Genomic DNA, 26265 nt, shown 5'->3' on the forward strand with positions numbered 1-26265 from the left:
TGAGTGTTCATCTTTACTATTTATTGACACATTCGCAGGGCTGTGAGAACTCCAGGAGGGTGGGTGGCCCTGGAGGAGTGCAGCTACAGGAACCTTATCCCAGCTCCAAACTGGACACCATCGCATATCCTGAAAGAAAGGCAGAGATGAAGGCTGTGCTCCCCTCTGCCCGGCTTCATAGCCAGCAGACGGCAGCCTGGGGACACTTCGGGGCAGCCTGTGCTGGCCAGCTGCCATCACAGGCCCTTCTCCCGCCTGCACCTTCCCGCCCAGGTTCAGAGTCAGCCTGACAACAGGGACAGGAGAAAGGGAGGTGTGGCCAGAGATTTAGCTCAGTGGCACCAGCGCCTCCCTTTTGAGTTCAATCCCTGGTACCAAAAAAAAGAGAAAGGGAGGTGTGACTTCCCTTCATGGCTCCCTCCTTCCTCCCTTGCTGTTCCCCACCTGACAGGGAGGACGCAGGGCTGTGATGGAGGAGCAGAGGCCCAGGCCACCCTTGGGGCAGCTCCTGACCCTGGAAAGGGTGAGTCAAAGGTTACAGCAGTGCCACACGGACAGTCACTGAGCCCTCTGTCCCAAGTGTCACCTGCCCCCCACAGGGCTGTCACCAGGAGCAGCTAGTGGTCTAAGCAGATGCCCTCTGAGCTGTGGCGACCTGGCCAGCTTCCAGACAGCAACGCCCAGGATCAACGCCTGCCCTGCTTGGCACAGCCAAGCTGTGCGCGGGACTAAATGGTTTGCTTTTATCTTTCACGCTGTCAGGTCTAGAGAAGTGGTCTAGGCCTATGTTCCCTGTGTTAGAAAAACGCCTGGAAATGAGCTACAACATGAAGCATCAGCCAAGGTCCCCCTCACTGATATAACTCAGGCATGAGCAAAGCTTCCGGGCCGGGCTCGCTCACCCCACTGTGAACAGATGAGAGCTACCCAATGTCAGCATAGCACAGCATAGCCAGCTGGCCGGCACCCCCGCCACCTCTTGAACCCCTCTTGCTGCGCCCTGGAAGGTGCTGGCTCTGTCCCAGCCACTCCCCTGTCGGTCCTCGAGGTGCCTCCTATGTGCACCCCGCTGCACACCTGTCCCCCTAAGCCTGTGTGCCAGCTGTGCCACAGCCCTGCCGAGCTTCCGGGGACGTGGCTCAGTTCCCAGCCTGGCTGAGCCCAGTCTCCCGACACGGAGCTGCTCTCCCAGGCACTCACTGGGTGCTGGACACCGTGCTCAGGGTAGTGACAGCGCTGCCACCACATCCAGGGTGGATTTAGCCCAGGCTATCCCACTCTGCAGAGGCCTCGGTCCCTAACCACAGACCCCCTTAGTCCCGCACTGCCAAGCACCTGGGTTCTGGCAACGTCATTCAAACACACAAAGCCCCGATTGTGCTGACAAAACAGCAAACCACACCACTGTCTGGGTTGCCGGCTGGCCCTGGACGGCATTCATGTTGCAAAACAAACATGCGTAGCCACCACCATGGAATGGAACAGAGCTGTGGCTGGGCAGAGGGCACAGCAGGCAGTGTCCTCTAGGAAGAAATGAATCTCTGGAGCACATTTCTCAGATTTAACCCGAAGAGAGAGGGGCAAAGCTTTACCGCGCCCGCTCGGTTACAGGAGGGGTCCCCAGCCGCTCAGAGCGGTGCTGACTGCGGGAGTGCACTGACACCCAGTGGCCGTGCTCGGTACTGCAGTCCCCAAGGGAGGGCCTCGTATCTCAGACGCCAGCTGTGGGTCCCCAGAGACTCCCCAGGAGACCCCAGGGTGCAGTCTGAGGAACTGCGCCTCTCTGGGGTTGGAACCCACAGCCCCGGCATGCTGGGGAAGTACTCCACATGGACCTCTACCAAAAAGCTGGGTGGTCGGGCCGGAGGCACAAGGCCCCCACTGCAGTAGGCAAACAGCTTTGGGGGGAGCACTGTGCTGAGCCAGTTCCCGCCCACAGACCAAGGTTCAAGGAAGTTGCCTAGACCCTGCGCCAGGGAAACTGCCCTTCTCTCCTGGCTCACCCTCTCTGAAGTCTCTTAGTCCTGAGTTTATTCCCTGGTAAAAACAAGCAAAGCAAAGCAGAACTGTTAGCATCAGCTCCCTGGACAGGAAAATGGAGAGCACAGAGCGGTTAGGTTTCTCACCCATGTCACACAGCCGCACAGAACAGCCTGGCTGGGCCCCAGAGCATGGGCGCGCGCGCGCACACACACACACACGCACGCACGCACGCACGCACGCACGCACACACACACACACACACACACACGAGCTTGTGGGGGGGCAGTGGGGTGCCATCAGAGTGGTACCAGGGAAGCCACAGCTGCCCCGAGAAAGGCGTGATAAATGCCCCCAGCTGACAGAACTGAGCACCGACCCTCACGGAAAACTCGTGGGTGCTAGTACAGCTGCCCTTCCGTGGGCACCGTCACTGATACAGGGCGAGGAAGGCGGGATGGACGGACAGATGGACTCTAAAACCTGCAACCCGGCACCGGAGTATGGAAGGAAGCACTGTTGCTGTGTCCCAGTCCCACACTGAGGTTCTGACCCAGAGCCACGTGGAGCTGCTGAGGGATCAGGGTGAGGCAGCCATGCGGGTCCCAGGATGGGGGCTGAGCCCAGCACCCTGGCTCTGCCTGCAGCCCTATGAGGACACAGTGCAAAGGCTGGAATCTATAAGCTGGGGGGCAGCTGCCACCGGGAGCCACCAGCCAGTGCCTCGGCCTTCCATTTCCCAGCCCCCAGAACCACAGGCCTATAGTTTAAGCTGCCCGTTGACATATTATTATGGCAACCTGAGCCACTGGACATACACTGTCACATTACTTCCACATTTCCTGAATCTTATACAACACATCCACAGGAATGTAAGAAATGGCATTAAGCCAGGTGTGCGAGCACACACTTGTAATCTCAGCACTCTGGGAGGCTGATGCAGAAAGACCGAAAGCTCAAGGCCAGCCTGAACACCTTAGCAAGGCTTTGTCTCAAAAGAAAAATTTGGGGGCCAGGGATTTAGCTCAGTGGCACCATGCCTGCCTTGCAGGCATGAGTTTGATCCCTGGTACCAAAAAAAACAGTTTTAAAAAGTGCTAAGGCTTTAGTTCAATGCAAAGGCCCCGGGTTCAATCTCTAACCCTGTTAAAACAAAACAAATCAAAACAAATAAAAAAGGGATTAATTTCTGTAACTGTAAATGCCCTCTGCCCTTATTTATCTGTATATTAGTCAGCCCTTTGTACCACACCCAAATGTGGATCAATGACATTTGGGGGAAAAAATTTCCAGAAAGTTCCCAAAAGCAGAACTTGCCTTTGCCATGGGCTGAACCCTACACTGAATCCATACTTGTGCGATGCTGGATTTTGGTATCCTCAGGGGGTCCTGGGCCAACCCTGGGCAGACACCGAGGGGTCTGGCAAGTCCTCAACATGGCTCGGGGTGGAGGGGGTGCTCTCCAGAACGAGGCCCTGGGCCACAGCCGACCTTGGCTTCTGCCTTCTCCGTGAGGTGCCAAGCAGACTGGATCCGCAGCACCTGCGGACTCTGCCAGCAGAGCTCTGGGGGATCCCACCACCTCAGGGACAGGAAGCGCAGAGCGTCTGGGGAAGGGGGTAGACTCGTCACATGCTCTCCAAGGTGGAAGAAGAGAAACCCAACACAGGAAGTCTGCGTTTTTCACTCTTCTGCTAACTACTCAATGTCTCAGACTCCCCGAGAGAGGGCTGCCACAGACAGCCAGCCCTGGCTTACCTGTCGCCCCGCTGCACGCCCATGGGGATGCAGTAGTTCAGCTCCAGCCTTGCGATATTGCCCAGCCTGAGCACAATGCCTGCGCCATAGGACCAGCGGATGCACTCAGCCAGCTTTCGGATGTGGGCTCTGGGGCCTTCCCCTGGGAAGAGAGGACGTGGCTGTCAGAGCCATCCACCAAAAGCCTTACTACCCCTGTGGGAGCCTGGGTGCCTTTACACCAGGCTCCTAGTCCAGAGAAATGAATCAAGGAAGGTTAGGGTGCCCTCAAGCCAGGGACAGCAGAGCAACCAAGGTCCAATCCCAGTACCACAGGAGGGGCGGGGGGCTTGGGGACCACACTTCCTGTTGCTCCAGAATAGCCCCACAGCTGGCTCTTACCGTAGTTGAGGTTGCAGAGGTTTCCTGCATTGAGGAAGAAGTGGGTTCGGAATAGCTCTCCGAAGCCGCCCTGGCCTGGCCGGAAGGGCAGTGGGGTGTACAGGTGCAGGCCACCGGCCCAGTACGCCTCGCCACCCAGGTAGTCCCCTAGCAAGGGAGGGGACAGGGACAGACCTGAGAGCATGGACACCACACTGACCTCGCTAGCTCAGAGGTAAGATGCGTGTCACACTCGAGGCCCCGAAAGGTGCCCAGGTTCTGAGCATGTGTGCCCCTGCCGCCACTGGCCTCCTTCGAAGGAATCTCTCTCTTTTCCTCCTGGCTTCTCTTACAATTTGATTTAACTGGGGGGCAGGAAAGAATGCACTTGATAATTTATCCTGTCTGTAAAATGCTTCAAACAAAGGAGTGAATCTCAAGAAAATCATTTCATCCACAACTACAGATACCAAACTGCTTCCACCTGGCAAATGAAATGCATTATTTTACAAAGTTTGCAAGACCACAATATAGAGCAACAAGACAGAAAAGATCTTCCACGGTTTCCTGGAATTGACTGAGTATCCAAACGGCAACCTGGCTCCAGGTCCGGGGGAGAGGGTGCTTCTCAGTGGTGCAGGACCACCTGGAGTTTTGTTTTATGGACAAAGGTTACTTTTGCAAAAATTCAAGAGTAGCTGCTGAGAGCCGATATCTGCATTATTTCTATAAATGCTCCTGTGACATTTTTATTTATAAGTAGCGGTAATATTAAAGTTACGGAAAGCTCTCCAACTTGCTACAATGTTATAAAATAGTTTCTAGTGCCTTAGTTCACTATAATACACACAGAGTGTCTCTAAAATTAGCCTCAAACAGCAGATTATATTCATTTAAAGACTTCACCATCTCCTTAGTCCTTTTTAATACCAAAATCCTAAAAGAAACAGTGGATAGATAGCAGGAGATAAACTTTTGTTTCCTAGAAGCTGCCCTTCCTCTCTTGCCTTAAATAATTTATTCTGATCAGAAAAGTAATGTGGAAAACTGGACACAAAAAAATAGGAAAAAATGAGAGTATTTTAATGTCTACCATTCAGACAAATAATTCCCTATTCTCCCAATGAATTATGATGTATGACACATGCTTAAATAATAAACTTTTTAGTAATTCTAAGCAATTTCTCTGGATGACTTATATTCTTTAAAAATACAACTTTTATGACTGATGATGAAAGAACTGTCCATTTCTCTCCTACTACCGTCTTGGCGTCTACTTCTTTCCTGGCTGACACTGAAATCTTACTGAAGACCTTCCTGATCACTATGGCCACTCACCCTGCAAAGCTGTCCTCTGACAACACGGAGTCGAGTGGCCTGTCCCACACTGCACTTAACTGGAATTACACAGGGTGCATTCGCTGGGTCTAGCTATTTTGGGGCACATATTTCTGAGATTCACTCCTGCCCTCGTTCAGCTAGTGGTTATAATTTGTTCTTCCTTATTAGATGATGAAGATAGCAACAGTTATTTGTCCATTCTATTCTTGATGGGCATTAGGGTTTCTAGTTTCAAACTTAGCTCTTTTATTAATTGTAGTTTTTTTTGTTTTGTTTTGTTTTTAGTGTCGGGGATTGAACTCAGGACCTTGCGCTTGCAAGGCAGGCACCGGAACCACTGAGCTAAATCCCCAGCCCCTTACTAATCATAGTTTTATTAATTCTTTAAAATAATATAATTTTTAAGAATCTCTCTTTTTTCCCCTTTGACTTTTTGAGACAGGGTCTCGCTGTGTAGCCAGGCTGTCCTTGAACTCTCAGCGATCTTCCTGCCTCAGCTTCCCAAGTGCCGGGATTACAGACGTGCGCTACCAAGCTGGCTTTTTTGGCATTTTGATATATCAAACTGCTTTCAAGAGAAGTCATGGCAATTTACATACTTCCCATAGAATCTTACTCATTACTTCTCTGAGAGGTAATGAGTAGAATATGACTGTATTTTACTTTCCAGGCAGATGGAAGACACCTAAACTACGAATACAGAAAGCATATTATACTTGCTAATAATAAAAAAGCAAAAACTATCTGAAAATTGTTACTTTTCCAAAATGACACTAATCAAACATTTTAAAAACAAGTGAAAAATATTCTACTTTAAATTACTTTGCACAAAAATTTATGCGGAAGGTAGCTGTTGTTTATGATGGTATGAAACCGGAAGCTGAGAAAATCAGGGTAGGACACTTTATGCTGGGGTATTAGGTGTTCCTTTAAGGGATGTTTTCACATGGAGAACCCTCTGTCAGTGCTGAGCAGTGCTGAGGGGTCCAGGAAACCCTGCAGAGGGACTTCGGCCACGGCCACCTTCCTAGAGAGCAAGACCAGATCTCAAAAACATTCACCAAACCCTTTGATCCTGCAGCTCCACAGCTATAATTTACACACGCACCAAGACTCGCACTGCTTTATAATCATTACAACAGCAACACATCTAAGTGTCCAAAAATTGGCACCTGGCTTTTAGAAAATTGTACTATGTTAAGCTCCCTTGTTGCTTTTGCTACCGTGTGAGCCCCATGAACTGTTTCTCCTCTGTGATGCTCCTCTGCCATGTGCTACTCTGCCTTGGAGCCAGCTGATTATGGACTGAAACCTCTACAAACTGTGAGCTAAAAAAACCCCTTCCCTTAAAAAAAAGAAAAGAAAAGAAAATTGTACTATGTTAAGAAAACAGAATGTGGCTGGGGATTTAGCTCAGTGGTGCTGTGCCTGCCTCACAAGTGCAAGGTCCTGAGTTCGATCCCTGGTACGAAAAAAAAAAAACCAAAATGTGCAAGGTCTAAACATGATAAGGACCCCCCTTCACACTGAGGAGAATGCCAGTCTGTTCTGGAAGCCAGGCTGGAGTTTCCTTACAAAGGTAAACACACCCTTGCCCGGCCCGAGCACCTGTGCTGCTGGGTATTCCCCGACTGATGGAAAACTAAGTTTAAACAAAAACCTGCACACGAATGTCTACAGGAGCTCGACTTGTCGCTGCTGGACAGGCTGCCAGGGCGCAAGGCTGAGCACTGCACAATTCCAGCTCTGCGACTGCAGACAGGAAGAAGGGGTTCGTCCGGCAGAAGAGACGGAGGGACTGTGGGCGGCAGAAGTGCCTGGTGCAGGACCACTGTGATGGGCATGTGACAGTGTGCGTCTGTCAAAGCCCATAGCCGGCAGAACACAGCCGCCCCAACTCAGGGCCTGACTTAATGTGCTCAGTCTAACAGAGGCACCACAGGAGGATGGGGTGCTGTCACAGGGGAAGCTGTCACAGGGGAAGCTGTGTGGGTAACGGGAACACTGCACTTACTTTTTAATTTTTCTGTAAACCTAAAGTTGCGCTAAAAACACAGTCTACTGGTTACAAAAGATTATAGAATGCTAATAAGATGAAGTATACAGCCATGAAAAATGATAAAGTAAAGCCACGCCTGAAATCCCAGCACACTTCAAGGCTGAGGCAGGGTTGTGAGATCGAGCCCAGCCTGGGCAGTTTAGTGAGACTCTGTCTCTAAATTTAAAAATTATAAAAGGGCTGTGACACAGTTCAGTGTAAAGGTACTACATTCAATCCTCAGAACTGGGAGAAAAATAAACAGATAAATTAGTCCTACAAAAATATGCTGTTGTTATACGGAACGGTAAACAAAAAAAGATAAAATATTAGTCCTATAAAATATGCTATTATATTGTAAGAAATAGTGAACAAATTTTTAAAAACCCACATCCAAATGAAACAAAAAAAAAGAATATGAATACCCATTTAAATCCTGGAGGGAAAGTACAATAAAACACATGTTCTCTCTGGGTGTGGGATCGCAGGCCATCTTCAAATCATTTTTTGCTAGATACATATTCTCATCTTTCTACAATCCACTCAATAGATAACCCCTGGGGCGACTCTGGGTTAGGTGCCAACTCCAGCACTGTGAAATATGCACACCTACTGCTGCTCTAATGTGAACACTGCCATGGCCTCCGCCACCAGGTGGGACCACCCTGCAGGGGCCACCGCTCCTGGGCCGGGACAAACCTTCGCTCTGGGGGCCGATGCTGTGCATGCTGAATCCTCGGACACTCGTGGGTCCTCCGAGGTAAAACCTAGGGCAAAACAGCATGTGTCAGACGCTGGCCCTGAGGGCAGGCTTGACACGGCACACGGCGCACAGTAAGGGCAGAAAGCACCTGTGAAATTCATCTGGCTCTGAGTGACCAAGATCAGAGCCCCATTTAAGAAGGGGTCAGGAAGACGCACAGAAGTCTGCAAATCCTATTAAAATCAAATCTTCTAACCCAGCCCCAAATCTAAACACCTAAGCAGAGCTGCACACTTCTGGAGAAGTGGGAGACAGATGGGAGGGCTGTGTACCACAGAGGGCTGAGGCGCTGAGAGAACACATCAGAGAAGTTCCTTTCCAAGCCCGGCCTCCTCTGGGCTCACGCTGTCCCACTAAGTTCAAAAGAGCAGGGTACACTGTTAGGTCTCTGAGGTTATGAATTTAGTATTTCTGCACTTCCAAATCGCCATCCAAAAAGGCTGGACCAGTTTAAACTAAGGCAACGTTATACCCAATTCAGGGGGAAGGCAGCTTCTTGCCCTTGGTGACAATGCATATCTTAGAGCAGAAAGCATGGTGTCATACTCTGCTCCTAGGGCCATCAACTGCCACCAGCTCTTTTAACGGGCAGGATCCAGAAATATTCTTTAAAGGTCTTAAGCCTTACTCTGGGGAATTTTGTTTTTGTTTTATTATTGTTTTGTGGGGTTTTTTTGAGAGACAGTTTTGCTATGTTGTTTAGGCTGACCCTGAAATATGGTCTAGGCTGGTCTGAAATCTAGGAATCTTCCTGCCTCAGCCTCCCAAATGCTGGGATTATAGGTGTGTGCTACCACACCCGGCAAAAAGCCTTACTCTGAAATAGTAATTCTCAGTATCTTCTCAGAAAATAAAATGAACAAATTATTTATAATGTTCTTCACAGAGTTACTTATCAATACCACAAACTTAGCTGGGCCTGGTGGTGCATACCTGTAATCCCAGCACTCTGGGTGGCTGAAGCAGGAGGATCACAAATATTTTTTTTGGTACCAGGGATCGAACTAGGGACCTTTTGCTTGGGAGGCAGGCACCAGAACCACTGAGCTAAATTCCCAGCCTGAGGATCTCAAATTTAAGCCCCGCCTGGACAACTTACTAAGACCTTGTCTCAAAAGAAAAAATTTAAACAAGGCTGAGTTCAATCCCGAGGACTGCCAAAAACAGAACAAAACAAAACAAACTTACAAAATTAGAAACAATTACAATATCAACAAATATTGAGGTAGGCCGAAAAGTTATAGTTATATGCAAGTAATAAAAGATTACGTGCCAATAAAACGCTGCTTAGGAAGAATTTCTCATGAACTGGTGAACGATTACCCTATAATTTCCTTAAAACTTTAAAAAAAGCTAAGAGGACAAAAAAGTGTAGGTAAAATACAATATATTAACAACTTAACACAGCTATGTATGCACACACATAAATACATCTATAACAAATAGGCCAAGAGGAATCAGTCCCAAACGTTAACTCTACTTACCACTGAATAAGACTAAGTCCTTTAACTTCCTTAAATGTTTCTCTATTCTTGTATTTCTGTAACAAGTATGAACTATATTCTTTCAAAACAGAAAACACACATTTTTAATACAATAAAGTTATACAAAAAGCAAAAAAATTAAAAGCTGCACTGGATATTTTAAAGCTAGCTTAAATATCAAAACTAGAGAAAAATTTGAAATATGCTCTTATGAACTAATAAAGCTCCTCTAAACTATCTTGTAAGAAACCAACCAAAAAGAAGATCTGAAGGAAAACGTCTGCCAGCTCCCACCCACTGGTCATCACTCACCTGTCAGCGATGCTGGATGGCTTGTCCCCGATGGGTACCAACATTCCACCCCACAGAGACGCGCAGACTACCTGTTCAGACACAGACAGCGGTTTCTGGTTTCTGGCAAGCACCGGCCTAGAAAGTGGCTCCCATCCTGCCTACCTGGCCCTGCAGAGCACTGTCAGCACGTGTGGGCAGCAGGCAAAGACCACCTGGCTATGAGGCTGAAAAACTCAATCATAGGCGGCTGCCAACTGCAAAGAACACCACAGTCCAGTACACAGGGCCCGAGTTCCACCCTGTGGTGAGAAGCCCAGCAGCGGGACAAGCCTTGGCCTGATGCACAAGTGAGACTGAGACCCTGGGCCGGGGTCCTGCACCACTCAGCCTTGACTGGGCCTGGAAATGCAGGAGGAAGGCTGGGATGTCAACGACCCTACAACTACATAACCCAAAGATGCTCATGGCCAACCGACCCCTGGGACAGAGCCCCATGGCACGTAGGGGCCGCGCTGGTTGTGCCTCAGTGCCCAGTGCTCACGCCCATCGGCCTCCTCTACAGTGCTGCTTCCCCAGCCGCTCCTCTGCCCAGGCACCTACTCACCTCCTGTCCTCTCTGCCTTGCAAACTTCTATGGCAGTGGTAGTGAACCTAAGGCACGTGTGGCACAGTGGGCCGTCTGTATCAGTGAAAGCTCTAAAAGGTTCACCAACACTGTCCCCGAGCCTTCAGAGCTGCTCAGATATTTGTTAAGAAGCTTTGGTGGGAAGGACTACAGATGGAAACTGGGACAGCGTGACAGAGCAGACCATGTGGTCTCAACTCACGCTGGCATGAGGGGGCTTTAGGGTGGTGGCAGTGTCCCCACATGACCACCTCACTCATAGCTCCCAGTAGGTCACGAGATACTCAATCAACACTTCGCCGTGAGGCAGGCAGCGACTGCCCAGCACTAGTCCAAGGACCGAAGTGCTCTGGGCACATCCCCTGTGGGCCAAGCCAAGCTAGTGCTCCGCAGGCAGCGGCATAAAGGCATGGAGGGCATTTTCACCCCCACTGGGTTTAACAGGATGTGACCCCACATAAACCCACTGAGAGAGGGCGGGACAGCAGCACTGCAAGGTGTGCACTGAAGGAAAACCTGCGTGGCGGCAGCTAAAGAAGGGCAGGCAAGGACAGGAGGAACAGAGGTTGGGGGTGAGGCCTGGAGCAGCCGGGGATGCTGAAGGCAGCTGAGTGAGCACTGTGTGTGAGTTAGGGGGGGCAGGAGGTCCCCCTTGGGGGGGGTTCTGTTTGCTTTAATTTTCGTGATACTGGGGACTGAACCCAGGAAGCACTGAAATATATCCCCAGACCTTTTTTATTTTCTTTTGAGACAGGGTTTTGCTAAGTTGCCCAGGCTGGCCTTGAACTTGCAATCCTCCTGTCTCAGCCTCTCCAGCTCTGGGTGGATTTTAGACCCACTGATGAGAGGTGTCTGCAAGGCACATGGAGGACACGTCAGGTAGCACTAGGATGGGGAAACAAGAAAGATCCTACATGCTGCGCAGTGGGAAGAGTGAGAGAATAGTGGGGAAAGCCACATAACGGGAAGGGAAACTGAGGCTGGACAGAATCACAGTAATAATCGAGTTGAGAACACCAACAAAGAGAATCCCAGGAGACCGAGTGAGCAGCCAATGTCAGGCGCTGTGGAAGGGACCAGAAGAGCTTGGTGAACCGGGCAGTAGAGGCTCATGGTGGCATCTGAGTGACAGCAGCAGGGGAAAGGAGGGAACTGAGTTCCAAGTGCCATAGGCCTGGACTGACAGGACCGTGACCATGAGATTAAAACAAGCTGACCAGGGCCACTTCATTACAACTCACTCATGGCCACCAGGGTTAGGGCTGGGCTGGCAGAGCACAACCGGGCGGCCAGAGACGGCCAGGCCTGGTTAGAAGTGGCCACTGAGCCCTCCTCATTCCTGCCAAACTGATCCAAGAATCACAAACATCCCAGAAGCACCCAGAGCCCTGTGACCCGCAAAGGAAGGTCAGACCTTCCACAGAAGCAATGCCGTGGGGAAGGAGACATTCCAAAGTCCTCGGCCACACCTCCTCCAAGGCCTCAGAGGGCAAACAGGAAAGGGCTCCTTGGGGTCTGACAGGTTACTTTTAGAAGAAAGCAGTTATTGTCCCTCCCCGGGGTCCCTCAGTTCTGTCTCTCGTGGAAGACAGGGTGCTTCAGCCTGGGTGCTTCCCGGTCTCCCACTCATTGTGCCAGGCGTTCCGGGACCAAGGTTTCTGAGCAGGGTTCTGCAGCAGGGGTAACTGCGGTGGCAGCGTCCCGGCCGGGTACTCACTGAGTCCAACACGAGCTGCTTGTTCAACTGCAGCTCAAACTCCTCCTTTAGGAAGCTCACATCCCCACCGGTGTAGCCTGCCAGCTCCTGTGGGAAGATGGGCAGGTCAAGGGCGTAAAGGGCTTGTACAGGGGCTTCTGAGTCACACTTCTGCAGTTCTGATTTTGCTGCTTTAGAGAAATTTTTTTAGAAGGCAACAGAATGCTCCCAATTGCTCTAAATGGCAATTACAGGAGATGGGCAGGGACAGAGGCTCATCATGGACGCTGAACAAACCTAATGTGAGCGGAAGGAAGTGTGGGCGAGGTACTGCAGTCCTGGTGATGGGAGATACGGCTCACTGGGCTGACTCGTGTTCAGAGCCCGCTGATCCTTCACAAGGTTGCAAAGTCTACCTAAAAATCTAATGTCCGGCTGGCCCTCTAGCCTGAAGACTGGACCCCAGGCCCCAAGCTCCTGCCCAACTCGTCCACCACCAACCACAGCTGGGTGGCAGAGCTCAGGGGCATCACGGCCCCACAGCCCCCGGGCTCCTGACCCCGCTGTGCTCACACCCAGTTCCCCTTACTGCCGAGGACCAGGTCTGTGTCCATGAACCGGGGCCTTGTTCTCGCCAGGCCAGTGCTCACACTGAGCTTCGCCCCCAGGCCCTACAACAACCTGTACAGTCACCGGGGACACTTAATGCTAGCAAAGTGAGTGACTCCCACCCCTGGGGTCACCATCTGTGACGTCACTGCTCCCTGGCCCTGCCAAGACGACACTGAAGCAGCCTTACCTGGTTCACCTTCAGCAGGGCCCCTCTTCTAGGCAAGATGGAAGAATTCCGAGAATCAATGACCATGGTGTGCTGCGAGAGAGTTGTACAAAGGCATCTGCACTTCTCACAGTTTTATAAACCAACACTGATACCAGGGAGCCTGCCTGGCAAGTGCAAGGCCCTGAGTTCAATTCCTGGTACCAAAATAAATAAATAAATTAAATAAACCAACACTGAACTCTCACTGAGCACTGGCTGCTCAATGGCTTGCCCTGCACAAAGGCATGGGCCAAGGGAGCACCATCACGCCTGCCTACAAAGCAAGGGACACTGCCACCCATGGTGCCCTCCATGAAGTGGGACCCATAACCAGGCTGCTGTAGTCCACTCATAAGCACAGCCCCAAAGCCTAAGCCAACACAGCCACTCTGTAGTTATGCCTGGAAGCTACAATCCCATGGTTGGCTCTGAAACACACCTATTCCAGTTCCCACCGATGTTGTTTGGGAAAACTGATGCAAGGCAGAGGCCCTATTCGGGAAGACCCCAGCCCACCATCTCTGCTGTCACCCGTTGGGCGGATGCTGGAGGACACCACTTTCCCAGTGCCCAACACTCCGATCACTCCCTGAGAGGGCCTTACCGAGAGGGACGACTTCAGGGAGTGTCCGCTTTCTTTCCTCACTGCGAAGGACGCGGTCCTGGAGAGGCAGCCCAGCTCCCGCCACACGCCCTCCCACTTGACGCTGTGGCTGGTCCTCCATATGGGGAACTTCAAGGACACAGGTGGAGTGACACGCGCTTTAACTAATTAAATACCTAATTTTGGGGTTTTTTTTTTCTGTGCTGGGGATGGAACCCAAGGCCATGTGCATGGTAGGCAAACATTCTACCACTAAGCTACTGCCAGCCCTCCTTTATTTTTAAATTTTGCGATGGGGTCTCACTAAGTTACCTAGGAGGGAGTAAATCTGGGATCATCTTCTTCCTGAGCTGTCCGAGTACGGATAAAATTTTTTATTATGTTGGGGGGAAGAAGAGGGTAAGGGAGTCAGGGAAGAGGGGAGGGAGGAGCAGAGGGGGAGGACAAAGAAGAAATGGGAAGGCTGTGAACCAAGGCGATGGAGTACCTGCTCTGAGCACCAGTGAGGGCAGGGCTGGGGGACCTGTAACCAGCAGCTGCTGTGTTTTCCCCAGCTCTCTGCAAAGCGAGGACACACCCTGGGGATCACATGACTCACTCAGCCACAGAGGAACAGCCTTCCACAGCCAGAGGCCCAGGGCAAGAGGAGCCTGGGCTGTAGGCAAAGGGACCTGCCCCTCTGTCCCCAGAGCCAGGACAGCCTGCCTTAGGTCTGCCTCAGAGAGACAGCCTGACCGTGTTCTCTGGACAGTGAGTGACATTGCCTGGTAGCTTTGGGACGCACAAAGATGACTTGTGTCACAAGGAAGCCAGGTCACCCACAACCCCCTTGAGGGTGCCTTCCACCACGCTCTATGTCCCCAAGGCCACTGTGGGTTGGGGGTACCATCATGGGCCAAGCACACATAAAGGGTAAGGACTGGAGGTGCTCACATCAGCACCCACAAGGCATGGGGCACTGCCCTAGATGTGCCCAGTGGCAGAGAGCTCCTAATTGTCTCCCAGCCCTTAGAAGACAGCTTATAATCAAAGGACGCTGCCACTCAGGACACACGGACGATGTCTTCACACTCACTGTGAGGACACATAGGGCAGGGGGCCCCACTCTGCCAGCACCCCTCAGCCCTCTCCTCTGTGAGCATCTGTCCACCATGGCAGCAGGCCAAACAGTCCCACCAGAAGTGAGGTCCAGAGAGCTCTCTCAGCAGCAGCAATGGGCAGCAGCCACTCTCAGGCTGCAGTACAGGTGCCCAGGACACAGCCCGGGAGGACAGAGGGCTGTGCTCTCCTGCCGACCCGGCCATGCTCTCTTCGGGAACCCCTCGGAAAGCCCCAGATGGTGGAAGCACTTACACTGTACTCGGCTGACACTCCTCGGTCTGTCTCCCGAAGCGAGCTCCACGGGAACTGTCCGGTGACTTTGTACAAGTTTACAGAGAAACTAGGAGACAACGGGACAGAACGGCACACGTGTAAATCACCCATGTAGAGCAGCTGACTGTCGGCTCTCTGTGAACATTCATGGCTTCCACTCGAACTCTCACGCAAGGCCACCGCACTCAATGACCTGCTTGGCTTCCTACTTTCTCTCGAAGTTCCCAGGCTGTGGTTTGAAGAAGGACAGGCCGTAGGACGTTTCTTTTGTTCCATAGGAAAACTGAAAAGTCACTTTTTCTGCACGTCCTAGCAAATTGGGGAGTTTGAGGCCAAGGACCTAAGAAGGGAACAAAGGAAAGCAGTGGCTGAAAAGGAAGGAATGGAGGAACACATAATACAGGCTCAGCTAAGTAAGGGACTGTCACAGAAACAGTACAAATGCAGACCACAGACCAGACCATCTGTCACGCAGACACGGTCACCACAGAGGCAGGTGACCTTGCCAACCTTGAATCTCAAGGACACAAATCCTATGCATGTGAAGTTTAAAAGAAATTTGAACAGGGACTACTTTTAATAAGAACAATTTCTAAATCATTCATAATGATTGTTACCAAATGTTTTAAACTACCTTCTAATCAATACTAAGGAGGTTAAAGAGAAGCTGCAAACAACAGATTAAGAGATAGGAAGTGAGAAAGAGTTTTGAAGCTATCGTCAGCTTTTAGACAGCAGTCACGTTTTTAAAGCTCATATTCCAAGTTCCAACAAGAAAAGAAAAACCTTCCACCATACCATGCTGCCTTCATTATTTCCGACCATGGTGTTGTAACTGCCTGTCAGCCTCCTTAACTCGGTCACTTCAAAGGTGACATCTAGCCCATTTGGAAGCGCGTCATCACCTAAGGAAATAAAAAAGATTAAACAAGAAGACAGTTGGAAAATGTTCTTTTATTTTCGGTCCCACAGCTAAAAAGAAAAAGACAAAAAGCAATTGGAAGGTTCACTTTATTTTACAATCTCCTTAGAAAATATGCCCTCTATTTTAAAGTTTAAGAAGACTCCTACATAAAATCAAAATATATCTCTACCACACAAAACCTGTTTCTCATTTCCCAAAACAGTCAGCTTCTACTACCACGGGGAGACAGCGAGACGTAGCACTGTTCACTTAGGCAAGTAACATCGCTAAAGGGATTGCTCACCCACACTAGGGAGGGCCGGGAATCATACAAGGATGTTAGGAAAAAGAGAAACTGGGCCGGGGATTTAGCTCAGTGGTTTTGCCACCTGCTGCACAAGCACAAAGACCTGAGTTCGATCCCCGGTACCAAGGAAAAAGAGAAACTGTATCACTTATTTTAAAAATACAGTATTACTTATTAAATCATTACACAGCAGGGTTCCTTCAGCAGGGCAGGGAGTGCTCAGCACCTGAGTTCAGGCCGCTACCTCCTGACCACCAAGCCTTGGGTGTCCTGTGCAGGGAGGGGACAGGCTCCTGCTTATGGCACACGGCAGCTGCTACAGATGCCCAGGCTTTGGCTGCCACAAGCTCAGGGTCAGGGGTCCAGGGCACAGCCTTGGCACTGTTCTTTCTTTTCACTCACAGATTTATTTGTTAGAGCGATTCTGGGAGTACAGAAATATAAAGCAGAAAGCACAGAGCTCCCCCGAGCAGCTCCCACCACACATTTCCCCCACTCCCAACAGCTCGCATTCACGTGGACATTTGCCATATGATAAACCAGTGTGCTATTATCAGCTGAAGCCACGGCTGACATCAGGATCACTCGTAGTGTTGCACGTTCGGGCAAATGTGTACGGATGCGCTTGACCTGTGACAGGGGACTCTAATGTGCAGCCAGGGTAGAGGAGCACTGGCAGAGGCCAAGGTCAAGCCGACAATGGGGAGGGAAGAGAGAGCCAAAGCCAAATGCCAGCAGGACTCACCACCAAGAAGAGCACCGCACTTGTTGGTCTGGGCTTGGTGCCGGGTCCCCACCACTCACTGGCTGGCCCTGCTCAAGTTCCTTCTACCCCTTGGAGCCTTGGCGTCCCTAGTTCTAATTGACGTGTGATGCCTTGGGGGCCCTGGTGAGGCCTGCACGGGATCATCTCTCAAAGCCCCACTGCGGCCTCCCGCAGGCCCCGAGTGCTCTCCTCTCCTGCCTGCAGTGCCCTAGCCTGGCCAGCCGCACGAGCCCCAGAAGAGGTGACTCCTGCTGGCTGCTGCCTGTGCAGGCCTGGCTCAGGGTGAGAGCACCTGCTAAGCTGAGTGGCCTGGCTGGCATCACACAGCACAACAGAGAACGAGCAAAGCCAACAGAACCTGACTCCCTCTGTCTCTCTCTCTCTCTCGTCTTCACTTTGGTACCAGAGATTGCACTTCCACTTGCGAGGCTGGCGGCAGAACCACTGACTAAATCCCTGGCCCTGATTCCCTCTCTTTCCAAAACAACTGGCAGGAGTCCGTGCAGGCAGCTGCTGGGATCCGGCAAGAGAAGTCTGGCTCCCTCCTGCAGGGTCCCCTTGGGTCACCATTCCTCCCTCAGCCCAGCATGCACTCCAGACCCTCCCCAAGGCCTGTCTGAGACCTGTGCATATTGGGCCACAATGCTGCTCTGGAACCTGCAGGAGGACAAAGAGAGAATCCCAGAGACGCCAGCCCCACGGTACCTTGACAGGTATCGATCAAAACATCCACTTGTCTAAAAATTCCAAGACGGAGCAACTTTTCACGTGCTTCGTGAGATTTCCGCATTACCTGTAAGAGGCAAGGAGATAATGACAGCTTCAAGGACACGGAAACAGAAATGAAGCTATGGTACCAGGCTGGTGTGGGCGCTAAGTCTCTGAGCACTGGGAAGAGAGCACCCCGATGACCAGCCAGGCAAAGAAGAGAGACCACACAGGGCAACAAAATCCACTCAGAACTACAGCTGCACCCAGGGCCTGGCCAGTGCATGGGACAACTGGAAGTGGAACGTGCATACTGGAAGTGGATGACGAGCCCACGGGCTTTCCTGGAAGAGCTCACAGTCAGGTGTGAACTGTGGTTTCCTCTAGTGAAAGGGAGGTGTGCATGCGTGCGCATGCGTGTGTGTGCTAATTCAATTTTCTAACCATTTCTACTGCTACTCAACTTTCTGCCCTCTCTCCATTGGCATTAGCCATCCTTTCTGATGTCAGGAGTACATGCTCGTTGGAAAGAAAACTAGAAGAGGGTGAGGAGGGAAAGCATGCAGGAGCCAGGGCAGGGAAGGACTTGCAAATAAGCAGAGAGGAAGCTTCATCTTTACAGAAACGGAAAACTCGGAGGTCCCAGCAGGACAGAGTCAGGGTGGGATTCCCCAGGATAAGGGGCAAGTGCCACGGATGAACCTGGAGGGAGTTGGGTTGAGATGGGGAGAAAACTGGACATGGGAAACATGAGGCTCCTGCGACAGACCCAGAAGCTGGGACAGAGGCCGGAGCAGCCCAGCCACGTTTTAGGGGAGAGGGTCGGTCAGACCCCAGAGACATCTCACCAACGGCCCAGGCCACGGCCACTGATTCGAGGGAGCACTCAGCTCTGGGTTGGCACCAGGAGACTAATGCCACCAGGGAGGAGACAGAGACGGATAAAAGGACAGGCAGGGTGGGGGGAAAGGCAATGCCTGCAGATCCTAGCCGTGAGCTGTAGGTGCCTGGCAGGCACCACAAGGCAGGCTGGGTGGCAGGTGTGCAGTCAGGGCAACAGTGCAACAGAGAGGTGCTGCCAGGGAACAGAGCCACTCACCCAGGTGACAGCCACCCTGAGGAGGACGGTTACAGGGAAGACAGAGAGCAGCAGGGTGATACCCAGGGAAGGGGAAGTGTGGAGAAAGAAAGAATGACAGGAACATTCAAAAGACAAGTAACAAAGTGAGAGGAGCGTACTCAACACAGATGACAAGGTGATCCATTCTTTAACACGCAGCATCTTGGAAATTAACAAAAGCTTAAGGACCCATGGGAAAACAGGACACCGACAGGTCATTCACAAGAGAGAGGGATGAAGGGCAAGTATACAGAAAAAAATGTTTGCTCTCACTCATCGTTAGGTAAATGCAGAGTAAAAGAGCGAAACAGCATTTTTCACCTAAGAGGTTGGCAAGAACTTTGCCTGCAAGTCTACTGCAACAACAAAAGAAAGCCTACTGCAAGTCTTACTGCAACCTGTAACAAAAATACACGAGGATGTTTGACATTGGACCGTTTATGGGAGCAAAACAATGAATTTCAACGTGCATAGGCGGGGAAGGGCTTCCGATAAACAATGCCAAGTCACCACACTGAGGTCTCCTGTGGCCAGCAGATTACTACGCGCTGCTGTCAGGAGATGGCCGCCGTGTACGAAAGGTACAGGGAAAACACGGAGTAGGGGTTGGCACCCACAGGCTACCCGTGTTGGTCCAGATGGACACCCTGGACGGATGCTGCTCAAGAACACGTGTGCGTTCCTTTCAATACCCTCTGTGTCATCCGATTTGTCCAGAGCATTTTTATTCAACTTCGATCTTTTAAAAATATAAACTATTTTTGGTGTTGGAGCGGGCATGGTCCACACTGCTTAAATGTCAAGTAAGAGGGATGGAAAGGAGCCAGCTAGATGTGGCCACAAGGATGCTGTAGGTGACCTCTGCCTCACCACGTTCAACGTGACGACAGAGGGACGAGGGAACCCCACATATGACCAGGAAGAGAAGCAGTGGAGGAGAGAAACTGCTTCACAGAGAGACAAGACCGTGGGGAAACATGGTGGGTGACAGATGAGTGACAACTCCACAGGGCATCGCCACTCAGCGTGGTGCCCAGGAAGGGTGGGGACCCACCCCATCGGCTGTGCTGCCTGCCACTGGGAGGGGCAGGAACAGCACAGGGAAGGCGGCTTGGACCAGAGGCTGGAAGTTCTTCTTCCCCAGGGACAACAGGGGATAGGACGAATGCATGTAAGCTGTGGGAGGATCCTGGGGACAGAGGATCACTCTGGAAGGAGGCCAGGGACAGGTGCTCTGCGGTTACAGGAGAAGTTACAGGTTCTAGAGAAGGGAGCGGAAAAGAATGCCAAGCAGAGGTCACACTCACCTCAATGAGGTTCTTAGCCTTAAAAACCTCTCCAATTTCACAAATGATGATATCGTCTTTTGTCCTGCCGAGGCCATCAAAATGAACATGCTGAACAACTACCTGACGGTGACAAGGGGACACTGATTATTACATAAGACACAAGGCACAAGACTAGGGAGCAAGGCTAAAGACAAGGATCGAAATGAACTTCAAGGTGTTTTCAGGGTTGATAACCCACATATCCTACTCCTGGATGCTGTTCTTGTGAGTGACACTGGACTCTCTCTTCTCTTTCTTTTTTCTGTTTTTTTGGGGTACTGGAGATTGAACTCACAACCTTGTGCTTGCTAGGCAGGCACTGTGCCACTGAGCGACATCCCTGGCCAAAGACTGCACTCTCTCTCCGGCCAGAGGGCCCCAGCCAAGGCAGCCTCAAGCTTGGGCAGGCCCTGAGGGCCTATCTGTCCTTCCCAACATGGCCCCGAGAGGCAGCCCCAAGCTCCCACCTCTCGGTGTCTTTGAAGAAAACTCAACTTTTCAAGAGACTGAAAGATATTTACATTTAAAGGTAATGAAGTTTAGGCCCAGGGATTTAGCTCAGTGGTTTCGCCCCCTGCTGCGCAAGCGCAAGGACCCAAGTTCGATCCCCAGTACCAAAAAAAAAGGTAATAAAGCTTAGAAGTTTCAGTTGATACCTTGGGTCTTTTTTCTGGGAGCAGGGAACAGATATATAAATGTTAGCACAACTGGACTCTATCATTGAGTTTAAAATAAACACAAAAATGTGTCTGCCTAACCTGTCCCCATGAAACTAGTCTAAAACTAGGAGCGATTTTCCTAAAAGTCAGCAGTTTTCCTGGTTGTAGCTGGTGACAGGTTACCTTGCACACCTCCCTCCAGTGGTTCATAGAAGTCAGTGCTCCTAGAAACAATCACGTAAAGATCTGTGACCAAAAACTCACATCTTTGTTTTCCAGAATTTCCTGTTTAGCTTCAGGTTCAACTTCAAGGAATTCAGCTTCTTCCCCTAATCCTCCAAAATCGGGCCCACTGGCTGGCAGGGGCTCCAGACTCTGAAAGGGAGAGGGAGGAACCAAGGATCAGCAAACTTGTAACACAGAAAACGAAACCTTGGAAGTTTGGCTTCAGGAGGTGCTCTAGAAAGTCCCCTCTGGCCAGAGGAGGCAGGGGACAGAGGGGAAAGAGGGAATAAAAGGCAGGTGGCAGCTGCTGTTAAAGGCAAGCTCTTGGGCTGGTGGTTAATTCACTGGTGGTTAACTCATTCGGATTCACTGTATTTGTAATAAAACAAAGAAAAAGTAAAAGGGTCTGAAAAAAATTAAAAAGGTCTGACATAACTCCAGAAGGACCACGTCTAGAACTGATTCTAACGAATCTAAATCTATACCTGAGGTTCATGTGAAGGAAAAAAATAATTTGTGAAAAATCTGCTCTTCTGTGGTTATACCATAGGAAGTATTCTAATGTTTGGAATTAGATCTGTGTACTTTGTAGACCGGCTACATTGGCAAATCAAATGACTATGGAAGCATTTTGTTTCCAAAATGAACAGATTTTGAACGGACACGAACAGATTTGTTTTTCCCTGCAAAAAGTCTCATTCATGTTAAGAGGAACTGCATATACTTGAACAATGGGCCAGAGAGCAGTGGTTTCCCACAGCCTGACTTGTCACCACCTCAACGCAAGTGACTGTTTGTTACAAATAGGTCAGTGCGAGGGCAACTGTGAGCCAATACCTCACACTTCCCTGCTCCACCAACTCTGTATAACCAGACATCTTTCAAGTCCATGAAATCGTTTGACGTTTGCATCTGTGGAAGAGTGGGGTCTCCTTCCCTTGGGACTCACACGGCCAGCTTCGGTGAACAGGGTTCACCGTCACTGGCTCCAGAATACCTGAGCTGACCACAGTGTGAATGGGTGAACCCCTTCCCGTGCCTGTCCTAAGGCTCTGACAGTGCCTGAAGGGAGTGACTCCAGCTAGATTCCTAAACAGAGCACTCAGGAACTCCACTGCGAGGCCCACATCTGCCACTCCAGTTTCCATCTCTACCATCCAAGCTCTGCATACCTCCTTCCCTCTTCCAAAATAGCTTTCCCCTAAGCGGCTTACACAGTCACCTTAAATGTCACCTCTGTGAGCCACTGCCAGCTTCTTAAGGCAGAATCACTCCTTCCTTCACAGGGACACCTCTTGATGGTAGTGTTTGACCTTCATGGCACCTTTCCTTTTTCTTATTTTTATCTCCCCTGACGCATCTGGAGTATGCCATAAATACGCATGGGACAGTGAGTGTAGTGGTTGAGCTCAATGGTGTCAACCCGGTTGATGTGGACGCTGCCCGGGAGATTGAAGCACACTCCTGGGTATGTCTGGGTGGGTCGTAGAGGTGCAATCTTGGGGCCTATGTCCAGTCCCTCACTGCTTCCTGTCTGGCACTGTTTCCCTGCTTCACTTCCTGGAAACTGAACGGCCTTCTTCCTTCACGTCCTTCTGCCATGATGTTCCTGCCTTGGAGCAGCTGACCATGGACTGAACACCTGAAACCGTCAGCCAAGTTAAACCTGCCCTCCTTTAAGTTGTAGGTGTTGGCTACTCTGTCCCAGTGACAGGAAAGCTATGACAGTGAATGAATACTGTTCTTTCCTTCTTCTACTTAACAAACACGTCCCGAGTGTACAATGTATGCTATTGGGCTCACAACCATGTCCTTGTAGTGCAGGCTAAATTTTATTTAACTTTTTAAACAGGAAGATGACTGGGGCCAGGGATTTAGTTCAGTGGCACTGTACTTGCCTCACAAGCTGAGCTGGATCCCCAGTACCAAGCGGGGGGACGGGGGGACGGGGGGGGGCGGGGGGGCGGAGATGACAATGAGCAAAAGGACATACAATTTCATGTCTTAGTATTTCATTTTGCAATGTAACATTTTACAAACTGAATCACTGTTAATATGTCTAAAATACAAGCAAATTAAGAATGTGTGCACTGATTCTTAGAATGCTTTGCACATGTGCTTTGCCTGGGCACAAAGTTTATATTCCATTATGCTAAAATAATTCATTCTATTTCCTGGAATCTCAAAGCACTGAAATGAGACTCACCAAAGACATAGCAGACCGGGCCGGGGATTTAGCTCAGTGGTTTCCCCACCTGCTGTGCAGGTGCATGGACCCAAGTTCGCTCCCCGGTACCAAAAAAGCCAAAAAACCAAAAAAGACATACCAGACCCAACTGTCTCTTTGCCTCTGGAATGCAGACTTGAAGCGTGAGAGATGTCCCTGCAGTCTGACTGTTACACCAAAGTGTATGTCCTAACTTCCCTTCCACTACTGCAGATTCAGTCACTTCCCACATATTATTAACCACTTACCAGTCCAATTATTTAAATACTGGATTATCAAAAATTGCCTTTTTCATTAATTTTGTAAGATAATATAACAGGAAATAGAAAAATGACAATTTTATCAAATTTATTCAATACAAAAACCGACTGGTTGAAATGACACCTGCCAGAGGACTGGGGATAGGCAGCATGTAAACAAATGCGCTGCCCGAGTGACACTGGAGTAAACTGATAAGCGGTTAAGATCCCACTCTGTGACAAACACTTATTAACACCCTAACCCTCGCAGAATTTACAGTCCAGTAACTGGAGGAACAGGCATGGGATAAATATTTGGAAAATGAATTAAATAAATATTCAGATCTAGTCTTTAACCTTTAAAGCACATCAGCTGCAATCAGTCAACAATCAGTAAGTTTTGTTTTGTTTTGTGGTACCAGGGCCCTCACACTGAGCTATAGTCCCAGACACACCCCCTTTCAGACAGGGACTCAATTGCCAAAAATGAGCTCAAACTTGCAAGCCTCCTGCCTCAGCCTCCCATAGTGCTAGGATTACAGGTGTGCACCCCCACATCCAGCTTCAAGTTTTTACTGATTTCCATGAACTCTGTGCACAGCAGTGGGGACAGGACATGAGATAAATTTAATGAGCTACAAACAGCATCTTTAAAGTGAGCTGACTAGAATCAAATAAACAAATACAGCAATCCATAACAGACATTAATGATGAATACTGTTTCACAAAACTTCTGTTTCACATCTCCACGGAAATACTAGGTGGCAAAAGTCAACTATTTCCTTAATGTGATTCCTAATCAAAACATGAGAAAAACACTAAATAGTGGTATGTAAAAAATTTAAAAACTGAGAACATTTTTGTCAGCACATTAATCAGTGGAGTACCCACTTTAGCATCAAAGGAGCTCCACTCCACGAAAGCAGATTTTTTTTAACTGTATCCCTCACACCTACAATAGTGCCATGCATTAGTTACATAAATGGATGGATGCTTATATTGTTCAAGATGTTACGTGAGAAGCTTGGTAAGATGTAGTTCATTCTGTAACTTCAAGAAATTTTAAATCCAATAGGATAAGACAAAGATGCAAACAGACCTAAGGCCAAATTGGCAATAGAGGAAAAATGGCAAAGAAAGTCGTAGCACATATAAAAGAGGGAGATGAAGAGGTGGTTTACCGGGGAGCCGAGGATTTAGCTCAGTGGCACCACACCTGCCTTGCAAGTACAAGGTCCTGAGTTCGATCCCAGGTACCAAAAGAAAAAGAAAAAGAGGTGGTCATGCAGGCAGCAACTTGAACTGAGTTGTACAAGATGGGAATATTTTAATGGCTAAAGAAAGCTGGGGTGTGGAAGTGGCTGGTGCACAGAGAATGAGCACCATAGCACAGTCCAAAGGCCATGGCAGAAGAGCAATGGTGCTTGATTTGAAAGACAGGTGAAGGGGAATTAGGTTCAATTCTGAAAGAAGCTAGGCTGAGATGCCCCTACTAAGTTCTTTTGGAAGTTAACGAGGAGGGCTCTACTGAAAACTGAGGAAGACAAATGAGACAATCCCCCTTATAGTAGAAAAGTAGCGTTCAGACCAGGACTCTGAGGTTTAGGACATTCTGTGACTCTGTGTGACCCTGGACAAATAACTCATTCTCTAGCCTTCAGTTAAAAGTACAAAAAAGAAGCCGTTTGGCAAGCAGGCAGTAGGCTCTAAGCAGCCACATACGTACTGTTAAATAGCATTGATATAGGTTGTTGGTTTCGACTGAGCTCCTACATACACTCAGCTCAACAGACCAAACCAAAATGGAGTCACTCATGCTCATTTCACACTCCCAAGCCAAGACTGAACTGTTTATCTAACCTCAGGCGAAATCAGAAAAGAGGGAGAAAATAGGCGAATCTCCACACAGGCCAGTCTTAACTAGCTCTGCTTCAGCCTCTACAAATAAAATGACCCGAAACCACTAGCCAGCTTCTTCTCCTGCTTCTGCTTTCCCCGGTCCTTTCTGTTCACAAAACCAAACTCCTGAACTCAGCTCACGAGGGCGTTTATTCGAGTGCATTCACTGAGGTGTTGCCCACTTCCACAATGGCAAATAAAAGTCACTTCAAGGCGTTAAACTAGGCTTGTTGTTAACCTTGTCTTTGACAGTACTCCTCGTGCATTAAGTCTGAATTCTCACCACAGCCCGGAGAGGCAGGCACTAAGGTGATCAGGGAAAGCTCCAAAGTCCTTTCTGGGGCACTGGCTCGCACAGTGACCTTGAGTGAGCCACCACTCTCGTCCCCTGGCATGGCTCCCCGCCGGCCCGAGGCGACCTCTCTGAGGCCTCCTGCAGGCAGCCCTGGCGCCTCGGTGGCCTCACCCGGGCAACCCGGGCGCAGCCACGAGAGCGTCGACCCGCGGCGACGCCAGCCAGCCAGCGGTCGCGCAGCCCGCGAGTCGCGGGGCCTCTTACCCGGGCATGTACAGTCCCCATGGCTCCCTCTCCAGCCGCTGGCCCGCAGAGTTAGCCGAGCGCGAGCCCGCCGCGGAACAGCGGCACAGCGGGTCAGGGCTACTCCCACAAGTCCCCGGAAGCGGCGGGCTGGAGGCAGCCATGTTGCCCGCACTCCCCGCCCCCTGCCTCGCGGTGCCTTCGCTCA

The 26265-nt window shown here is 50.1% G+C and overlaps 1 protein-coding gene across 4 annotated transcripts; it reads right to left on the reverse strand.

Moving 5' to 3' along the window:
* On the reverse strand, nt 1–26251 carry LOC101716589 (sorting and assembly machinery component 50 homolog). 4 transcript variants are annotated; one of them, XM_087213724.1, is made up of 15 exons: nt 26079–26250; nt 21194–21304; nt 20250–20351; nt 17820–17907; nt 15936–16042; nt 15347–15477; nt 15117–15204; nt 13764–13892; nt 13139–13210; nt 12361–12447; nt 10037–10107; nt 8177–8244; nt 4120–4266; nt 3739–3880; nt 1–129 (listed from the first exon to the last, which is right to left on the reverse strand). In XM_087213724.1, the coding sequence occupies exons 1-15, from the start codon at nt 26097–26099 to the stop codon at nt 84–86; spliced, it is 1410 nt and encodes a 469-aa protein (XP_087069850.1). In that variant the 5' UTR covers nt 26100–26250; the 3' UTR covers nt 1–83. The 4 variants fall into 4 exon arrangements, 2 of the variants coding, with proteins under 2 accessions (XP_087069850.1, XP_087069849.1); XM_087213723.1 differs by lacking the exon at nt 1–129 and adding an exon at nt 140–3587 and having other exon boundaries at nt 26079–26251; XR_015452223.1 differs by lacking the exon at nt 8177–8244 and having other exon boundaries at nt 26079–26251.
* Between the last annotated feature and the right edge of the window lie 14 nt (nt 26252–26265).

The sequence above is a fragment of the Heterocephalus glaber genome, unplaced genomic scaffold, assembly GCF_053883595.1.
Source record: "Heterocephalus glaber isolate CG9 unplaced genomic scaffold, H.glaber_assembly_v1.0 deba00001444, whole genome shotgun sequence".
Lineage (NCBI taxonomy): Eukaryota > Metazoa > Chordata > Mammalia > Rodentia > Bathyergidae > Heterocephalus > Heterocephalus glaber.